Source organism: Herpailurus yagouaroundi, unplaced genomic scaffold, assembly GCF_014898765.1.
Source record: "Herpailurus yagouaroundi ecotype Mexico unplaced genomic scaffold, PumYag 159, whole genome shotgun sequence".
In the NCBI taxonomy this organism is placed as follows: domain Eukaryota; kingdom Metazoa; phylum Chordata; class Mammalia; order Carnivora; family Felidae; genus Herpailurus; species Herpailurus yagouaroundi.
This window is the reverse complement of record NW_024412400.1, coordinates 6956269-6975701: the sequence shown is the minus strand read 5'-3', so window position 1 is coordinate 6975701 and position 19433 is coordinate 6956269. Positions and strand designations below refer to the sequence as shown.

Sequence of the window (19433 nt, the reverse complement as noted above, 5' to 3'; positions counted from 1 at the left end):
CTGTCCTCACCTTGAGGTCTGCCAGGCTCCTTGATAGTGGAGGATGGGCCCAAGGATGGGGAGGTAGGGAATCCTGGGCCTTCAGAGGGGCTGAGGGAGCACCCAGGAAGGCCCTTCCTCTTGAGCAAGGTCCTAGGCCTCTGGGGACACACGGAAGGTCCCATGGTCAGGGCCCACCGACCCACTGAGCCGGCCCCTTCTCAGAAGGAAATTCATGCTGGGTGCTGTGGGAGAGTGGTCTCACTGGCCTCGAGGGGCTGAGGTGCTGACAGTTTGGACTGGTCAGGGCACAGATAATTCCAGAGAGTGGAGAGGAGCAGAGGGGGAGAAGCTGCACCCCAGTGGTCTGACTCCCCAGGCATCTAGGAACGTCTACACACGTACTCGCTTCATGGTGTCATTTAAGACTAAACTGTCTTAAAAACGAGGCCTCAAAAACATGAGGATTTGCGGCATCCGTTTTGATTTCTAAAGCTAAACGTAAAACCAATGGCAAACAAAATAAGACAGTATTACCTTTAATTCCCAAGTATGGCAATCCAGTGAGGTAAAGACTTGTTTCTTTACCACATTTCTTTTGCAGAGAGCATATTATTTGCTCGAAAGAAATGCTCAGATAAATCGCTTGAGATGGCAGGTGAGACCCGAGGGCATGCGGGTAAAAAAATTGAGGGGGCATCTTTGAAACCGTTATGCTCAAGGCTTGGAAAGAAATGTGCCTCATTCTTGAGGGGAAAGATGGCAGGATATTGAAGTGAATACAAAGACTTGAGGGCCCAGGGGGGCTGGGGAAGGCCGAGAGAGATTTCCCCAGAGCCAGAAGCAAGGGACAGCCGGGGTGGGTACAGGAGACGTTGGAGGGACAGACCGCTGACATCAGTGCTACAGTTAAAAGGCTACCTTCTCTAGATGGCCGCCGATGGCCACCGACGGCCACAGGCGCCCTCCTAGAGGTTTGGGTCGGGCCACGTTTTTCAGCGGTGGCCAGAGGAGCCACTGTGCTGAGGGTTTTAAAGAGACCAGAATAGCATCAAGTTTAGGCTTTGGCGTGAAGCACTTAACCCGAGGCCAGGGGAGGCAGAGGAGGAACGTCTTCGGGCTTCTCCTGGGACCCCCCTTCTGTTTCTGAACTTGAACCTCAGAAGACCTTGTTTCTCTTCTGTTGCACACGGTGAATTCATTTCCAGATGGCTTTACATTTGCTCCAGAAATACCAACATCCACTTTCTGCTCAGTCAGGGAAAAGCAGAGAAGACGCTGAAATGACAAAACAACGGGGGGGGGGGGGGGGGGGGACATCCTGAGGCAAACAAGCTGTAGTGCAGTCCTGAGACCCCCTTCAACCCCTAGGGGATTAAGGGCTGCTGGGGAGGAGGTGGGGGAGGGGGGCCGGGAGCGGGGTGGGGAGGCAGTTGGGGCAAGACAGCTTCATAGGTAGATGTGTTTCTTCCTGTCACTACAGCTCAACCCCCCCTCCTCTGTCTATTCTCTGAAGGAGAGCTGTGCAGAGGTCTGATGTCAGGCAGGCCGCTGCGTGTTTGTTCAAAGCCTAGACGGGTCCCTCTCCTTTACACGCTTGGGGGGTGCTGTCCCTTTAAGACTTTTCCTTGCCTGTATTCCTTTCCTTCCCTTCCTCCTCCACAAGGGCAAACCACCGAGAAGAATGAAGCCAGGGTAAATTGAGAAAATATTTGAAACCTATTAAGTGTGGCTACAAGTTTATTGTGATTCTTAAGTTAATTATATCCTTTTTGACTTCCAGCCAGTCCCTTCCCTGGGCTTCCTTATAGACTTGGCCACCTATCCCAGCCTCGGGCTGGCGGCATGCCTGTCTGCCTGCCTTGTTTCCCCCCTCCCTCCGTCCTTCACTCCCTCTCTCTACCTCTTCCCCTCTCCCTCCTACACAAATAAGTTAGCAATACACTGCAGCTACTACTTGCTGGGGATTAAAAAGGGTAGGGGCTGCGGTGGGCAGAAAGACGTTGGAGCTTGTGTGTATTTGTATCTATGGGGGTGGGGGGTAAAGACGCGGTAGCCAGTGGGCGACCACACATGGGAAGGCTGACTCTCACCGCAACGAGCCTGCGTTCATTTCAGCTTGTACTTTACAGTTCACAAATGCGGTAGCCCCTGATCAGTTAAGTCTCACAAATGCTGCATACAGCAGGCGTTATCAGTGCCGCTTCTGGACGAAGAAACCAAGATTTAGAGAACGTTGAAAAAGAGATCACATGGCTTTTAGGTGGCACAACAAGGCAGGATTCCAGGCCGGGTCTTGTGGTTCCCCAAGAACGATAAAGTTGTTTCTTTGTATACCGTGTAGGACTGTACACAGAGAAGTTCACACATGTTGCCTCATTTGATCCTTAAAACATGGTGATGTTGGTGCTGTCCGCATTTGGGGTTCTCCAGGAGCTGCTCCCCCTGGATCCGTTCGGGTTGGCAGTGGGAGTGGCCAACCTCCAGCGCCCTGACCTCTGTTGACCGGTTCAGAGTCAGGCCTCGGAGCCAAGTGGGGTCATGTAGATCCTTCCCCAGGGATTTTGCATCCCAGAATGGAAAGGCTCCACATTTCAACGCAGAGGTTGAGATGCCATTTTCTGCCGGGTCAACTAGGATCACAGAAAACTCATGTACAGCAGAAAAGGGAGCACAGGGGCTGGGGAACAGCAACAGGAACAGGAGATGAGGAGAGACAGAGCTTCCTGAGTTTCCTGCTGGACTTCGGCTTTTCCGTCAGGGGCCACAGCCATTCGTCCCTTGGATTCTGTGCGACACCCCTGATCCCTGCCAATAAAAATCTCTTTTCTGCTTATACTAAACGCTAGGGTTAGGATTTTGTTAGCTGCAACCCAAAGAGTCCTCACGGTTACATATCAGAAATACGCATCATGTCAGCACGCATATCAGACAGTGGAAGCTCTGTGGACTAAATGCTAAATGCAGGCTCCAGCAATGAACGGTAGGGGTTAGGTGATGGGGCTGTCTTCACTCCTGTGTTGCACGAGACCTCACGAGCTGGACGTTGAAGCCTTTGCTCAGTCCCTACATGCTTGTACGAGCCTTTGGCTGACCGTGTGTCATCGGGGAAGGGAAGAATATATAGGAACCAGCTTTCAGGAGGTCTCTGACTAGAGCGGCTGCTTTTGGTACCCACTGCTACATTTCCTCGGACTACCTCCGATTTCAGCTAAATAGGTCACAGCCAGTTCCCCCGGGTTGGTTTGCTCCCTCCCAAGTTTTCCCGCACACGTTCCGCTCACTTCGGCTGCCCACACCTGCTGTGGCATACGTCGAACCCTCGGCATTATCCGTGAACATTGTTTATTTGCACGGATGTCTTACCGTCGGCGAGATATCGGTGGTGGTGCACATTAGGGAAACAGAAGACTTGGTGGGTATACATCATCAGAAGCTTAAGGCTGTGCCGGCGCCATGCCTGTGACTCCATACAAGTTCAAGTTCAAACTCCCGAGTGGTTGTCAAGTGGTGTTCAAGGCCACGCAAAGCCTCCTCCTCTTCTGTATCCTCTTCTTTGTCACCACTTCATCCTCATGGAACAACCTGAGGTTCTCTACACATGTCCTGTCCTTGCCGGCCTGTGTGTCCTTGCTCAGGCTTTTCCTGGAAGGTCCATCCCTACCTGCTCTGCATACTGAGTTCTCATTCATCTTCTCAGCCTCAGCTCAAATTCCCACCTCCTCTTGGAAGCCTTCCCAAGGCTCTCTGCTCCCTTCTGTGAAGGCCTCTGTTTGCATCTTGCTTGCAGCTTCTTGAAGCCCTCTGTCTTGTTTTTAGTTCTTCGTACATCTTTCTTTCCCATGCAGGAGGCTGCACGCTCCTCAAGGACTCAGGTCCTGTTTTGGTATTTCCAGGCATTCTGCAGTAATTGAGGTTCAATGTCATCTTTGCTAAATAAACAGATGGGTGTGTGGCTGCTGCTAAAGCTGATGATCCCTACTTGGCCACTGATGTCAAAGCTGGTCAGCCTATCAGATGGAAAGACTGAGACTGCCAGGATCTTGCTCCCTGCTAGCACCCAAGGGAGGTGACAGTGCTCCAGGGATACAGCAGATGTGGGGGCATCCTGCCCACGTGCTGATGTTAGCATCCCCTTATAATGCAGACTCAACACAGGGGCTCTGCTCCAGCCTTCAGGTGCACATTCGCTTTCCCCAAGTGCTCCGCAGGAGAGGCGAGTCTGGGGAACGTCCTGCATGCAAACCCCATGCTGCTCCTGTGGCCTGCGTTGGGGTATTACTGTTTGGAAGTTCTTACATTTGGAATCATTTGCATTTACCTTGAAGACAGAAGCTAGGATGTTCTCTGAGACTTCAGAGTGGGAAGTCAGAAAATGACTTAATAGCTTAGGAAAATAATATTTGCCAAGAGTTTATATTTAAAAAAAAGCCAGGGCCTTTTAAGATAATGGATTTAGAGGCCTCCTTTAACCTCTTCAGAGACACACATTTTTAACCATGTAAAAAAAAAATGCTTATTTATTAGCTCTACGTCCTTTTCCTATTCACTGGTCTTCTCTTATTCTGAGAATCTCCCTGAAATCAGACAGAGGTTTAGAATTTCTGATCACTGCTTTAAAAAGTCAGGGCATATACACTGTGCCAAGCCCAGCACTAATCCCATGTCTGTGACTTCAGTGTGGCTGCGTGGGATTTAGGTGTTGAGTCAGTAGGGGGAGAAAAGCAACGAGGCCTTTTCCCTCTTAAAAATGAAGACACTCATATCCGGTGTTTGCACAGTGTTTTTGTAGCTATTATCATATTTGCTTCTTAAGGCTAAGGAGGTTTGAAAGAATGATCCCATTTTATGCGAAGAAAATTAAGGCTCAGGGAAATTGAGTGCTTCATCCAATATCATGCAGCTTTAGCGGTAGAGCTGGGATTTATGCCCAGTTCTTCTGACGAGTGTTCAGTGCCACTTCTGACAGGACCGAAATCTGCCTGTAATTGCAATCCAACACTCCTTTAAACACCTACTTCCTGCCTCCTGCCCCCGTATAAGCATCTTGTATCGTTTATCTCAGCTGGTTGTCAGCTAGCCTCTGGAAGGGGACAGCGGCTAAAAATAGCTTATGGTGCAACACTTCCCAAAGAGATCTAAGTTTTCCCCAAGAATTAATAAAACAAAAGCTAAGTTGGGGGAGTTTGGGGTTTGGTGACAGATCATTGTCGCATGGCTTTGGTGGCCAAGGGATGTGCTTGGCGTCCCTTGTGACAACCACCTAGGGAAGCGTGTCTTTTCACAGGTCTGAACCCTCGGTGTTGATGGCCCGTAGAGAAAAGAAGGGAGGAGCAGCCGACCGGGCGCCTTATGAACCATTTCACATCGTGGGCCTTGGCAGGTTCCGGGGGGCAAGAAGCCAGAGCGCCTGGGTCAGGTGGCCTCCAGGCTGAGCGGCGTGGCTTTTCAGCTAGACTCTTCGCTGTTCTCTCACCCACTTGGACGAGGCCAAAGAAAAAAAAACAACCTGTTTCTTTATTAATGATGCTCTCTGCAGGGTTAGATTAAGCGCTGATTAAAGGCAGATGCTTCCAAAGTATAAATGTAAGTACCATCTCAGTCACTTCTCCGGTTACAGGGTTTCCTACACGATTCTTTAAAATCACTTTGGCTGTGTTCCCATTTGCCTTCCTCAACACTCTCCACCCAGCTTCCGAGCTGCCCCTCCCAGAAGGCCTCCAACTGCCAGGAGCAGAGAGGCTCAGGCTCTGTGAGACTTGCTCCGTGGAGAGCTTCGAGAGGGGCTGCTGTCCGGAGCCGCCTTCCCAAGGCAGGTAAGTCCTCTGGGCCGGTGGCATCCCTGTTCTTCTGGGCTTTCGAGGCTAGACCTGTCACTACGGAACTTGCTCTGTGTTTTCCATCAGGATGGAGTACAGGCCTCTTGTAACCACGTCCTACTCAGCTCAGAGTCAGGGACCAGGTACAAGATACATGGCTCGGGTGATGGGGTCCATCGGGTGCTTCTCCTCCATTCAAGTGCTCTGAGAAGACATGGGGCCAGGGGGACGGGAGATGGCTGCCTGGCCTGATAGGTGCTCGCAACACCGGACTTCATGTCAGGAATTGGGTTTTTCTAGAAAAGATGTGCTCAAGTCTTCTATCCCGAGACTGCAGTGCAGACCCTCCAAATAGTTTCTGAGTTCCCTGTGGCCAATTAACTTAATCAGAAATTAATGTGTACTTAAAAAAAAAATTTTTTTTTTCTGAAGAGGTAGTAAGCTCATCAACCTGGGATTGATTTTGGATTGAGATCAATGAAAGTCTATTCATGTTCATTTGTTTTCTGATCTTCTTGTGGGATCTAGGAAGAACGAAGGGGCCATTATTTATTTGTAACCTGTGTTAATGGACTTGGTTTGTGTGTCACCAGAGTTAAGATCTTGTTGTTCAGACCACCATCCAAAATGGACAAAGGGGTGTCTTATAGGGTACGTTGCCATCGGGCTGTCTGGCTTGGGTGGATGAGACAGTGTCACGGTGGGGGTGGTGGGATGCCCGAGGGAGTGACGTGTGAGGCTGTGGCAGTAAGGCTGATGTCCTGGGAAGCACGTCACACAGTGAGGATGTCATAGACCCCACCCAGCCCGGCTGGAAGCTGTGTGGCTTTCTCCTCCTGACTCCCTTCTCTCACCTTCTTGGGTTGTCTTAGCTTGGACTATGAAGAACTAGGCAGGTAGGTGGATTGCACAGTGGTCATTACTTGGGATTGAGATTCTCTGGCACTTCCGTATGTGATCTTAGGCAAGCCTCCCAATTCCTTTACGTCCTTGTGCTTTCTTCTGTAGAATGGGGGCGATATAACAATATCTACCTTGTAGATTTCCTGGGAAGTTAGGAGAGATTATGAGAGATGATCCATCTAAAGCATTTGACCTAGTGCTTGGCCCATAGTGTATAGCTTTTATTAACCTCAGTGTTGCGTCTCAGGTTGTGTGGACCAGATCCACATCGAAAGGCTTTGGGTTGCAAACCTTTGGTGACTTGCCCAATGGCCTCCCCTACTGGTTAGGGTCAAGTGTGAGGGTCGGTTTGTCCTTTCTCCTACTAACAGAGAGCTGGAGAGAAACTCTAGCCAAGGAAGGTATAAGGTTAAAACCCCTGCCTCTTAAGAGAAGGCCGCAAATAATTCACCTTCATTCCAGATGAACATTTCCTTTCAGAAACCCCTCAAGGTTAATATTTATCTCATGAGATCGTTCTGAGGCTTAAAGGAGATAATGTGTGTTAGCACACTTAAAATTTTACCTGGAACAGGGTAGATGCCATTAAGTGATACCTATCTTTGCAAAAATGTTTGCAATATCACATTAATTGAAAAGTTCACGAGATAAAATTGCCTATGCATGACAATGCCAGCAGTGTAAATATATGGAAAAAAGACCGCGGAACAGAAATATACCAAAATGTTAAAACTTGCATGTGCTAGGTGGCTTTGGTTTGTGGGCGATCATTTCCTTTTCTTGTTTTCTAAATTTTATTTAATGGATGATTCCATCAGCCAGAGCCCTGGCAGGAAGCAGATGGCACATTCAAACTGGGCATTTCGAGGATATTTTATTAAAGGGACATTTTTTTTTTTTTTAAAAGGTACAGGCAGAGCTCAGTGACCGCAACCGGTGACGGTGCAGTTCTCAGGTGTGGTGAGAATGGGGTGCCTTACACCCACATCTGAAGGGGCCGGGGGAGGGAGGTGTTACAGAACCAGAGAGAGCCGTGTGGACGGGCCACCGGGCAGGAGCCGTGGCGCATGGCCGCCACTGGGGAGAGAGCTGGGAAGGAAAACCCTGGCCTCACTCTCCACCATTCTCTGGGTCTCTTGCTGGTGCCTCCCACTGGCCAAACGGAACCAGAAGCCAGAATCCCGGGGCTCCCACTGAGGGGTCCACGTGGATCAGCTGCACAGGCACTGAGCAAGGAGGAGAAGCACAGGGAGAGGCTTGGAGCGCAAACTGCAGATGTGCAGCACAATGAGGTTACTCAACTTTTACAATGACTGGTAGAGTCATAAATAGGGGAAAAAAGCCATTTGCTACCCTCGGTGTTTTCACACATGCTCACACCTCCCTCCATCCTCCCAGCTCAGTGATTTCCGATTCTTCATAACCACGTTGTCCTCTGGGCTCCCCCAGCACCTCGGGTTCCCCGCTAGTGCAGCCGTATTCACTGTGTGGTTTCAGCCTCGGTCCCTGACTCACCCAGGTGCCCACCCCACTGTTAAGACCCTTGAGGCCTGGGATGGTGTTTTAAATCATTTTGCATTGCCCGTGCCCAGAGCATGAATGAGCGCGCAATCGGAGTTCAGATCTAATGCCTCTGTAAAGGCTTGTAGATTGGACACAAAGCCCGGAGCGACCTGATCTTAACTGCAAGTGAATTCCCTGAGTAATTTAAGCTCTCTGCTTAGGGAATGAAGCTTCAGCCCTGTTTGCCTGGATGGGAGCTTGTTTTTTATTTGGCAAGCGTGGGCCTGTGGGCCTGTGAGCCTGCAGAGGGCCAGTCCTTAGAGGAGCAGGGACAGAGCCCCCTCTGACGGGGAGCCCTCCAGCCAGTCTAGGGCATCCCCTCAGGGAGGTCTGGCAGAGCCTTCTGGGGGGGGGGTGGGGGCTCCTGGTCTCTATGGTTTCCCTATCACATCATAATTCACACGGCGCTGGCCTCCTGCTTTGGACTTCAACTTGAGATTCTGCTTGCTTCCTTTAGGACTCGAGTTAGTTTAGAGCCTGTCATTGTACCTGATATTTTGACTCTCTGTTTTAAATCCGAGAATGTTTGGAGGCCTGGAAGGATTTTTAGTCTTTTAGCAAATCTGTAAAAGTGACACTTAGGTGTACGTAATTCCAATAACTCAGAAGGAAGAAATGCTGGGAAAGGTATCACATGAAAAATAAAATGCCCCCCCCCGCCCCGCTCCCCCTTGCCTATCGCCTCCGTCCCACTTTGAATCCCTTCAGTGTTTCAGTGTTCTGGTTGTTGTCTAGCTAACTCGAACTGATCCTGTTAATGCTTTTATTTCTTGAGTTATCAAGTTTAAGTAACAGTTATTGAATTGCCCCTGTGCAAGATGAGGAATTTAGTGTACTGACCGTAATCCTTCTTCCGTACCCAGGATTCCTTCAGTTTCTGCTACTTAGCATATTTTTAATTTGGTCTTGCGCTGGATTACCTGCATAATTTTCAGGGATAGACTTATACTTGTATTGCTTGATCCAAGACCTTCTATAGAATGTCTTGATTCTTCAGGTGCTTAGGATGAGGAAACTGTAGCTCTGAGCATCCCTTCATCTTTGCTCTCCAACTCCAGCTTGCAATACAATTTTATAACATTTATGTCATTTGAATTCTATTCTGTAATTGTAATCCATTCTGCTTTATCTATAGGATGATTGTTAAAATAAAAAACTGGTGTATAACTTTTAGATATAATGAATTTGTAGCTTCTAGTCTCTAAAGCCAATATTTGGTATCTTATTTGGACCCATAGAGATGCGAATGGACTCTGATGTCACTGACCTTCTGTTTCATGAAGGAGAATGTCCTAAGTGTCAAGGTCAAATGGACTTTTTCCCCTCTTCTGTCAGCTGCTCAAGCCATTTAGTCAGCTTCATACGTAAAATCTGACTTTCTGAAGAGCTGTTGTTTTGATGGAATTTCTAGTTACCTTTCTTTTTTACCTATTAAGAAACCACTTGCTTAATCATTTTCCTTGTGACAGAGAACTTAACTTATACTTGAAAGGTTTTTCTTAGGGCTCTCTGACTTCTAGTTCTTCTTAGATCAATTGCTTTTTAAGCTGATCGTAGTGCAGTTATCCCGGAATTTTTTTTTTTTACTGCACTCTTGGGTTTGGTACATATGTTTTGGAATTCATGTGCCCACCATTTTTGAGATTCTGTTTTCATTATTTGGAAGCACATACCCAAATAATTTTTTTTTTTTTGTAAAGAATCACTCAGTGTCTGCAAACCTTGCCATCATATTTGATTATTAGTAAAGCTTGAGAAAGATTGCACTGTAGCCAATTTTTCAACCAATTTTTCCATGCAACGCAGTCTACTTGCTATATAGAAAAATTCTCAGCGTCAAGTATCTGGGGTATAAATTTCACAATGAATATTTGAATTGTTCCAAATGTTACCAATTATGCATACTGACTTTATTAATTTATTAATTGAGTTAATTTTGCATGCACAGGCTTTATTTCCACAGTCCAATTTTCCTGAGTCTACTTTTATAAAAATATTTGATTCATCAATGTTTTTCAATATAAGACAATTTTACTGTGTGTGATTTATTTTTTCAGATTTATTTGAGTTGATAATGTTTATAAAGTCCTCTTTTTTATTTTTTATTTGAGAGAGAGAGAGAGAGAGCATGAGCGGGGAAGGGGGGCAGAGGGAGAGGGAAAGAGAATCTTAAGCGGTATCTGCCCTCAACACAGAACCCAATGTTGGGCTTCATCTAATGACCGTGAGAACATGACCTGAGCTGAAATCAAGAGTCAGACACTTAACCGACTGAGCCACCCTGGGTCTCCTAAAGTCCTCTTGTTCCTAGGTCAATTTTTGTAGTTTTCAATGTTACCTTTAACATGTGGTTCTTTAGTTATTTCCACGTCTATAACAAATTTTATTTATTTATTCATTTTTAATTCAAATTCAAGTTAGTTAGCATACAGTGTAGTCTTGGCGTCAGGAGTAGAACCCAGTGATTCATCTCTTATGTGTGACACCCAGTGCTCATCCCAAAAAGTGCCCTCCTTAATGCCCATCACCCATTTAACCCATCCCCCCACCCGCCTCCCCTACAAAAACCCTCAGTTTGTTCTCTGTATTTAAGAGTCTCTTATGGTTGCCACCCCTCCCTGTTTTCATCTTATTTTTTTCCCTTTATGTTCATCTGTTGTTTTCTCAAATTCCACATATGAATGAAATCATATGATATCTGTCTTTCTCTGACTGGCTTATTTTGGTTAGCATAATACACTCTAGTTCCGTCCATGTTGCTGCAAATGTCAAGAATTCATTCTTTTTTATCGCCAAGTGGTATTCCATTGTATATTATATATATATACCACATCTTCTTTATCCATTCATCAGTCAATGAATGGACTGTTTCCATATTTTGGCTATTGTCAATAGTGCTGCTATAAACATTGGGGTGCATGTGCCCCTTTGAATCAGCATTTTTGTATCCTTTGGGTAAATTCCTAGTATTGCAATTGCTGGTTCGTAGGGTAGCTCTATTTTTAATTTTTTGAGGAACCTCCATACTGTTTTCCAGAGTGGCTGCACCAGCTTGCATTCCCAACAGCAGTGCAAAAGGTTTCCCCTTTCTCAGCATCCTCGCCAACATCTGTTGTTTCCGGAGTTGTTCATTTTAGCCATTCTGACAAGTGTGAGGTGCTATCTCATTGTGGTTTTGATTTGCATTTCCCTGATGATGAGTGATGTTGGGCATCTTTTCATGCATATATCTATAAACAATTTTAATGTGTGCAGTTTTTATTTTGTGTTACTTATTTCCATTAAGTCTCTTTTCTGCTAGAACCTGGGTGAAATATGCTTAGGGTCAGAACAACAGGGTCAGAGTATACAGTTTCTTCTTTTTTTTTTTTTTAATTTTTTTTTTCAACGTTTATTTATTTATTTGGGACAGAGAGAGACAGAGCATGAATGGGGGAGGGGCAGAGAGAGAGGGAGACACAGAATCGGAAACAGGCTCCAGGCTCTGAGCCATCAGCCCAGAGCCTGACGCGGGGCTCGAACTCACGGACCGCGAGATCGTGACCTGGCTAAAGTCGGACGCTTAACCGACTGAGCCACCCAGGCGCCCCTACAGTTTCTTCTTTAATAGTCTCCTTATTATGGTAGCAGTCCTGTATTGGATTCCTTGCGGTAACTTAGCGTAAGCTTTTGCCATCCAGGGTCTTTCTAGGCTCATCTATTTTCCAGGATCAAGTAGCATCCATAGGCTGTTGACTGCAGAGGACTTCATCCCTGTCTCAAATGTCTTTCATGAGCTCCAGAGCCAAATACAGTAGAGTCTCACATAGTCCCACTTTATTTATACAAATTCAATAATATATGTTTGTGAGAGAGAAGGAAGTGGAATGGAAGAGAAGAGGATTGGAGGGGTGGGAAGGGAGAGAGAGTAATTTAAACTGTGTGGCCAATTCCATCATCCAGGCATATCCATAAAGCGCTTAATGCTGAATGGATGGGACAGAATGCAGTGAATCTAGGCTCCATATGTCATTTCAGTTGACATATGACTCACACTATGGGCATTGCATTACCCTTAGTGTGTTTAAAGACACATATGTTGCCTTTATCGTGGCCCTTAAACACAACCTGACCACTCTGTTTGTGGATAACTGAAGGGTGGTGACTGGTTCCGGCACTAGAAGAAAAACTGGCCGTGTTGACCTCGTTGGCCAGTGAGTTGGGATGTCTCTTCAGTCTGGTGCCTTCCTGAGGGATTTCCAAGAGAAACTTGACTATGCTTTTTTTTTCTCATATGCTATATTCAGAGGCTAACGTGTAAGCTATGATTGCCCTGTATTCAAATGCCTCCTGGCTCTCTCTACTTGCAGGTTCATAAACAGCTTCAGCTTTATCTGTTTTAAGCTCAATTTATTCCCCCAAAGCTTCTTCCTTCCCTAGTGCTCTCTGTCTGAGTGAGTGGCACCTCTGACCGAGCCATTGGTGCCCAAGCCGGGAACCTCAGCTCCTTCCTGTCCCTCGAATCTTTCCCTCACCATGGCTATTTCGAAAGTGACTCTCCAATCTACCCATTCCATTAGGTCATCCTCAGTGGTTGCGATCATTGCAACAATTTCTTCAGTTCTACCTCCTCACCTCTTTCAGCCCCTGTCCCAAGTCCTATCTATTCTCATGAGTAAGAGGGATTTTTTTTTTGAAACCCTGATAGTGTTACTCCTCTGTAACAACAACAACAACAACAACAACAACAACAGTAGCAACTCACTCTTTAGCAACCCCCCATTACCGTCAGAGTGAGGTCCATGGTTTTCACTAGGATTCTAGGGTCCCACATGCTCTCTCAGTGCTGACTGGGGCCTTATCTGGCCATTTTACAATGGCAGATAGAACTTGTTGATGGACATCATGTTCTTTTTCACCCACGGGTCACTGCACATGCTGCTTGTTTCCCCTACCATACTCTAATGTCCTCCTTTTTGCTTATCTATGTCTTATATCTCCTTCAGGTTTCAGCTGAGACATTAAAGCTTTGGGAGACCATCCCTGATTCCCCAAGACTGGTTAGACGCCTATCCCATGCACAGACATAGTACCCTCTCTTTCTCCCTATAACAGCATCTGTCTTACTTTTATAATTTCCTGCCTTTTATCTGTCTTCTCCACTTACAACAGGAGAGCATAACTTATAGGACCAGGAGGAGGGACTGTTGTGTTTTTCCATTAGTGCCTACCTCTGTTCTTAGAGCAGACACCACGCATGTGGTTGCTGAATGAACAAACCAGTGCATGTTGGATTACTCGTAATTCTCTGGAGTGCCTTGGAAGTCAATCGTAGATTGGTATTCAGGTAAATAAGAAAGGAAGACGATGCATGGCATGGGAAGTAAAGGCATTTAACATGAGCCCTACTGCCTTTTCTCATAGCCTACTTTTTTGTTTCTTTAAATGTTTACTTATTTTTGAGAGAGAGTGAGAGAGCAAGAGCACAAGTGATCAGGGGAGGGGCAGAGAGAGAGGGAGACACAGAATCCCAAGCAGGCTCCAGGCTCTGAGCTGTCAGCACAGAGCCCGATGCGGGGCTCAAACTCACCAACTGTGAGATCATGACCTGAGCTGAAGTTGGACGCTTAACCAACTGAGCCGCCCAGGTGTCCCTTTCAGAGCCTACTTTTAAACTTGAAGCTATAGAGAAAGTCCTTGTAGAAGGGTTGTCAGGGATAGGGGCCAGTACAGCTATTATCCCGTGGTAGAGCGACCCCGTTAGTGTTGGCAAATCATTTCTGCTTTCTTGGATCCTTACTTCTGCCAGGTCTGGGTTTCAGAAGTAAGAGAGTTGGCATGGAATCAGAGGTGTTAGTGTAAATGTTCTTGCCTGTGCTTATGGCCTTTTTGTTTCCATTTCATCATATTTTAAGAACTTTGCTGACCAAATGTGAGAAGATGTGTGCACTTAATAGTTTTGATTTTGCAGCTCATACTTATGTCCCACTTGATTCCCTATTTTTTCCTCTCCTGTTCACACTGTGGCCACTTAGTCACCATCTGCAGGCCCCATTTCAGTAGTTTAGCTGGTTCAGTCTTACTGTGTTGCTCAATGCTTGGGTCTCAATTTTAGAGACTGGGCCTCTTCTGCCCACTGTTCCTGAACTTAACTTTCCACTTATATCTAGGTCCTCCGGGAATGATGCCCTGCTTTGGTCTTCCCTGCGCCCAGAATTCCTGCTCTATCCACAATGGTGGTCACCTCTGCTGGCCTGCCCCACAATCAGTGAGCTCCCAAGCCCCCTCACCTCACCCAGTCTTCTAGCTCCCCGTGACATCACCCCTAAGGAGCAAAATTCCAGGGCAGGCTGTGTGATTTCTATCTTCCAGAGCTCTCTGAGGATCTGCTGCTTATCTCCGTCCCTAGGATGAAAATGGATGACAGGTGCTACCCGGTGATCTTTCCAGATGAACGAAATTTCCGTCCCTTCACTTCGGACACCCTGGCTACAATTGAGAAGCGGATTGCCATCCAAAAGGAGAAAAAGAAGTGCAAAGACCAGACACCAGCAGAAGCCCAGCCTCGGCCTCAGCTTGACCTAAAGGTCTCCAGGAAGTTGCCCAGACTCTATGGCAACATTCCCCATGAGCTGATAGCAAGGCCCCTGGAAGACTTGGACCCGTTCTACAGAAATCATAAGGTAGTTGGATGGGGTTCTGGGGTGTTTTAGCCATGCAGTTATAACCGGTGTCACAAGAACCTCTAAACATTGATCTTGGGGTTTGCAGGGGTGTCTGTCCTCCTTTGCTATCACCACTTGTCATTGCCTCTGTAGTCCTGAGACCCTCTTTCAGTCTTCATTTTCTCTCTGTAATGCATGTCTTGGCAAAGAAGAGAAGGTCCAGGGGGCAGTAGGAAGGTTAAAAGGAAAACAGAGAAAACATAAATGGTGTCAGGAAAGCGGACTGGACTAGCAGTCAGAAGAATTAGGTGTAGGCCACTTAAGTGACTGGCTTTTTGACTTTGGATAAATCCCTAATCCTCATTCTTCTAATCTGTAAAATGGGAATAAAGCATGCTTCCTACAACATGGACAGGCCATGGAAGCACTTATAAACTGTAAAGCATTATACTCATATGAGAGATGAATATCACTGTCCAGGAACGTCCAATTCAGTAATAAGTTTTCCTTGAAAAACTCCCCAGCTATAGGCTTTTTAGGCTATTAAATGAGAATTCTGGAGGTTGGAACCATACACCAACATGATGCATAATAGAAGTTCAATAAGTGATGTTCAAGAATATGGTAATCAAGTGGGCAGGTGGAGATTTTGCATAAATCCCATGCCGATGTGTGATAGGCTTGCTATTTAACCTACCTGAATATAGTTGTTGCAGGGAAATTCTAGCAAAAGTTCTTTAAAGGGGCTCCTAAGTGAGGAAATGTGAGCTCTGGGCTCCTCTGATGGCTGCTTGGAAGCCTGGGACAGTGAGGACGGTCCTCTGCAGACCATCCGGAAAAGCTCAGAAGACCTTGCCATAATAATCCCATTGTGTGATCCAGCAGCGAATGGAAAACCCACCTCACCAGACTGAGGGCAGAGAGGAAGGAAGTTTGGGTAGAAGTCCTAGAAATATGAGATGCTGAGACCATTCTCTGCTGGCAACCATGGGAAATCGATCTCTCCAGAGAAATACTGCCTGGTATGTTACCTTGCATTGGGACAGACTTAGGGTTACCAGACCAAGTGGGAACTGTGTGTATAGAGGAGAGTGGGGTGTGAGTGGGAAAGGCAAGAAAGAAGAAGAGAGATGAAGGAACGAAAACACCCCAATATTTCTCCTTCTTCCTATGCCCCAGAATCCCAGGGGCTTCTTGGAGGCAGAGTTGTTAAATGCGAATTAATTTCTGGAGGTCTTCTGCTTCAAGGCTGGAGCAGGTGGCAGCTTGGTATGCTGCAGACAGTCCTGGGAGGACAGGTTCTGTTCCAGCCTGGCTGAATGTTCTAGGACTATCTATCTCTTCTCAGCTTGGGCTCTCCCTTTAAATTAGAAGACACGATACTTTTTTAGAGCTCTGCACACCCATGACCCCGCATGGCTGGTATTCTCAGCAGTCATGTGAGGTATATGTGATAGTTAGCCCTCCACCTCATAAATGAGAATCCAAAGACTGGATGGGGAAGTGGATTATGACAGGCCAAGCAACCAGTAAGGGATGAAGCTGGGCCCTAAACCCAAGGGCTCTTTCGATAGTCTAAGGCCACTTCCTGTCTTTTGAAACTTCCATTTTGAAGAGCTACAGAGAAAGGGGTGGAGATATGTCAGCAAGAAGACAGAAGGAGTGGGTACCTATCATTTTAATGATTTAAACCCTGGTGAGTATAGTTAAATACACCATTAGCTGAAATATTTAAAGCAGTGAGAGATGGCATTAATAAAATATCAAGGGGCACAGAGACAGAGCCGTATCATGCCACCTATTAATCTGGGGTGACCTGCCTCAAGGAGGGGTTTGCTCTGTGCCCTAAAATTGTCTTTCTAGCTGAAGGAAGGGCCCAGAATCCCTAAAGTGGGTCTTGGGCTCCTGAGCTCATAGCTTTCAAAGAAGCCTGTGGCCCATTTCCTTTTGTTATGGAGGCAACAGAAAATATCCTGCCCCATTTTTTCCTGCCGCCAGATGGCCAGCAGACAAGTAAGTTCCAGCAACTCAGCAAAGGGAGGTTGATGGTTGGCAGTGGCTGAAGTTCTGGTACCTCAGCCAAGGCAGCACCCACCCTGCTATATTGGGCCTTGGCGACAAGGCCTGTCTTTCCTGTATAAGAACATACTGGATTACATGCCAAGTAGTACTTTTGCAGATCTGAAAGGAGCAGAGACATGGGGAAACAGGAATGACCCTCATTCTGTGAAGGCTTTTGTAACCAACAGCCTTGGGGACATGTAAGGGGACAGCCAGATTATAGCTAAATGGAAAGAAGGAGGTTTCGGGGCGTTGATGTGAGACCCTGTGAGTGATGGGTTCTTCTGCAGGCACTGCCTCATTCCTAGGTCCCAGGAAGAATCGGACACACGTCTGGTGCTGTCTTCAGTGGAGCCCAGTGGGCATTTTGGATGGGACAGTGTACCACTTAGCAGATCTGTCCGGGGCTCGGCATCCCTAGACCTACCCACTGAAGACCAGTAGAGCCTCCAGCCGTTGTGACAGACAGCCAAAAACACCCACATGTATTTCCAGACGCCTCCTGTAAGGCCTCCCCCACCAGTTGGGAACCGGAGGCAGATTTGCTCATGCATCAGTGGGGAGAGTGGGAGAGCAAGTCTGGGAAGCTTGATGCCTTTTTCTGTTGAAGAGCCTCAAGGTTGGAATTGATCGGCAGACTGTCTCGCTTAGAACTGCTCAGGCACAGCAACCCAGACTCGCCGGGTCCCTGACTGTTCTAACCTTTGTTACGAAGCTCTTATTCGTAATCAGAATAATTTAAAATGATCTGCTGAACGTGAATGTTCAATACTACTCCCCGTCTCTTCAAGTTCCCTCCTAGTTCTTATCTCTCTAGACGGAGATGCAAGACGAAGGGTTTTGCTGGTGTCCAGAGTCACAGCGTGGGCCGGTGGGAAAGGGCCTCAGGCTACAGAGTGACAGTAGCCCAATCAGAAACTGTCACGATCATGATAAGCCAAGCCACGCCTCAGTCCGCGGTCCCACCGAATTTCCTCTGAATGAACTAACTCGCGATAAACATTGTTCCGTCACTGCATGTAATTCTTGCGGCATTTGTTGGCTTGTCTTCGCAGACGTTTATGGTGTTGAACAAAAAGAGGACCATCTATCGCTTCAGTGCCAATCGTGCCTTGTTCATATTTGGGCCTTTCAGTCCAATCCGAAGTTTGGCCATTAGGATCTCAGTCCATTCATATCCTTTCGTTGCATCTTCCGCCAAGTCCAGGCCATGTGAAAAGTGCCAGAGCCCCAGACTGAGGGGAAGTAGCTGATTCTTGGAACCAATAATGGCAGAGTGCCTGCGGCTGCATGGCGGGGGCTGTGCTTTTACTGCGTGTGAACAAGGCTTGGCCCTGCCCTGGGATCCTGTGGCCTCAGAAGGAGAGGGGCCAAAAGGCAGGCAATTTCTTCAGTGGGGTGGGCAGTTTGGGAGCGGTAGTGTGGAGAGGCACCGCTGTGCTTTGGAGGCATCCAGGGGGACTTCCCGGAGAAAGGAACATCTAAGTTGGGGCCCAGACAAAGGTGGCAAACCATCTACCTGTCTCTGTATTTACCTGCTAACGGTGTTGTGTTGGACCTAGACAGAATTTTTTTTTTTAATTTTTTTAACGTTTTATTTATTTTTGAGACAGAGAGAGAGCATGAACGGGGGAGGGGCAGAGAGAGAGGGAGACACAGAATCGGAAGCAGGCTCCAGGCTCTGAGCCATCAGCCCGGAGCCCGACGCGGGGCTCGAACTCACGGACCACGAGATCGTGACCTGAGCTGAAGTCGGACGCTTAACCGACTGAACCACCCAGGCGCCCCGGACCTAGACAGAATTTAAAGCTTTATGGAAACACTGTGTAATGTGGAAAGTCCGGATTTCTGGCTTCTTTTGAAAAACGGAACCTCTCTCAAGGCTCAGCCTATAGTCCTAGCTGGCAAAAATCGGTGTAGTGAGGAACCACTGACTGTTTTAGAGGGGCCATGCAAGCTCTGCTTCACCACCTCTCCACCCCTATTTGTGGCCCATTTTACCCATTTAAAGGACTCCCGAGACTCTTAAGGCTTTGAGTTTGCAACCTCAGTCTTAAGGATAAAGATAGGAGGGGGATTATTGAGCATTCCTGCTGTGTGCAGGGGGTCGTGGAAGATGCCAGGCAGTTTTAGACTGGGGGAGGTCAGAAAGACATGGACTGGTACATGTATTGAAGTACTGGGGGGATGGGAAGGAATAACTGTTCAGGTTGGCTTCCCTAGAAGCAGAATCTGAGATGGGGATTCTTATTTAATCCCCATCTTTAATATTATTATTATTTTAAAATTTTTTTAACGTTTATTTATTATTGAGAGACAGAGAGAGACAGAGCATGAGCAGGGGAGGGGCAGAGAGAAGGGGAGACCCAGAATCCGAAGCAGGCTCCAGGCCCCGAGCTGTCAGCACAGAGCCCGACGTGGGGCTCGAACCCACGAGCCGCGAGATCATGACCGGAGCCGAAGT

General features: G+C 47.2%; 1 protein-coding gene across 1 annotated transcript in view; it reads left to right on the top strand.

Annotated features, from left to right (window-relative positions):
• Positions 1-14374: 14374 nt before the first annotated feature.
• The window catches only part of SCN11A (sodium voltage-gated channel alpha subunit 11), an 86646-nt gene continuing 81587 nt past the window's right edge, over positions 14375-19433 (top strand). Inside the window, exons 1-2 of the mRNA XM_040479827.1 lie at positions 14375-14926; positions 18025-18143. Of these exons, the coding sequence (XP_040335761.1) occupies positions 14654-14926; positions 18025-18143 (392 nt within the window). The 5' untranslated portion in view covers positions 14375-14653. The remainder of the gene's footprint in view (positions 14927-18024; positions 18144-19433) is intronic.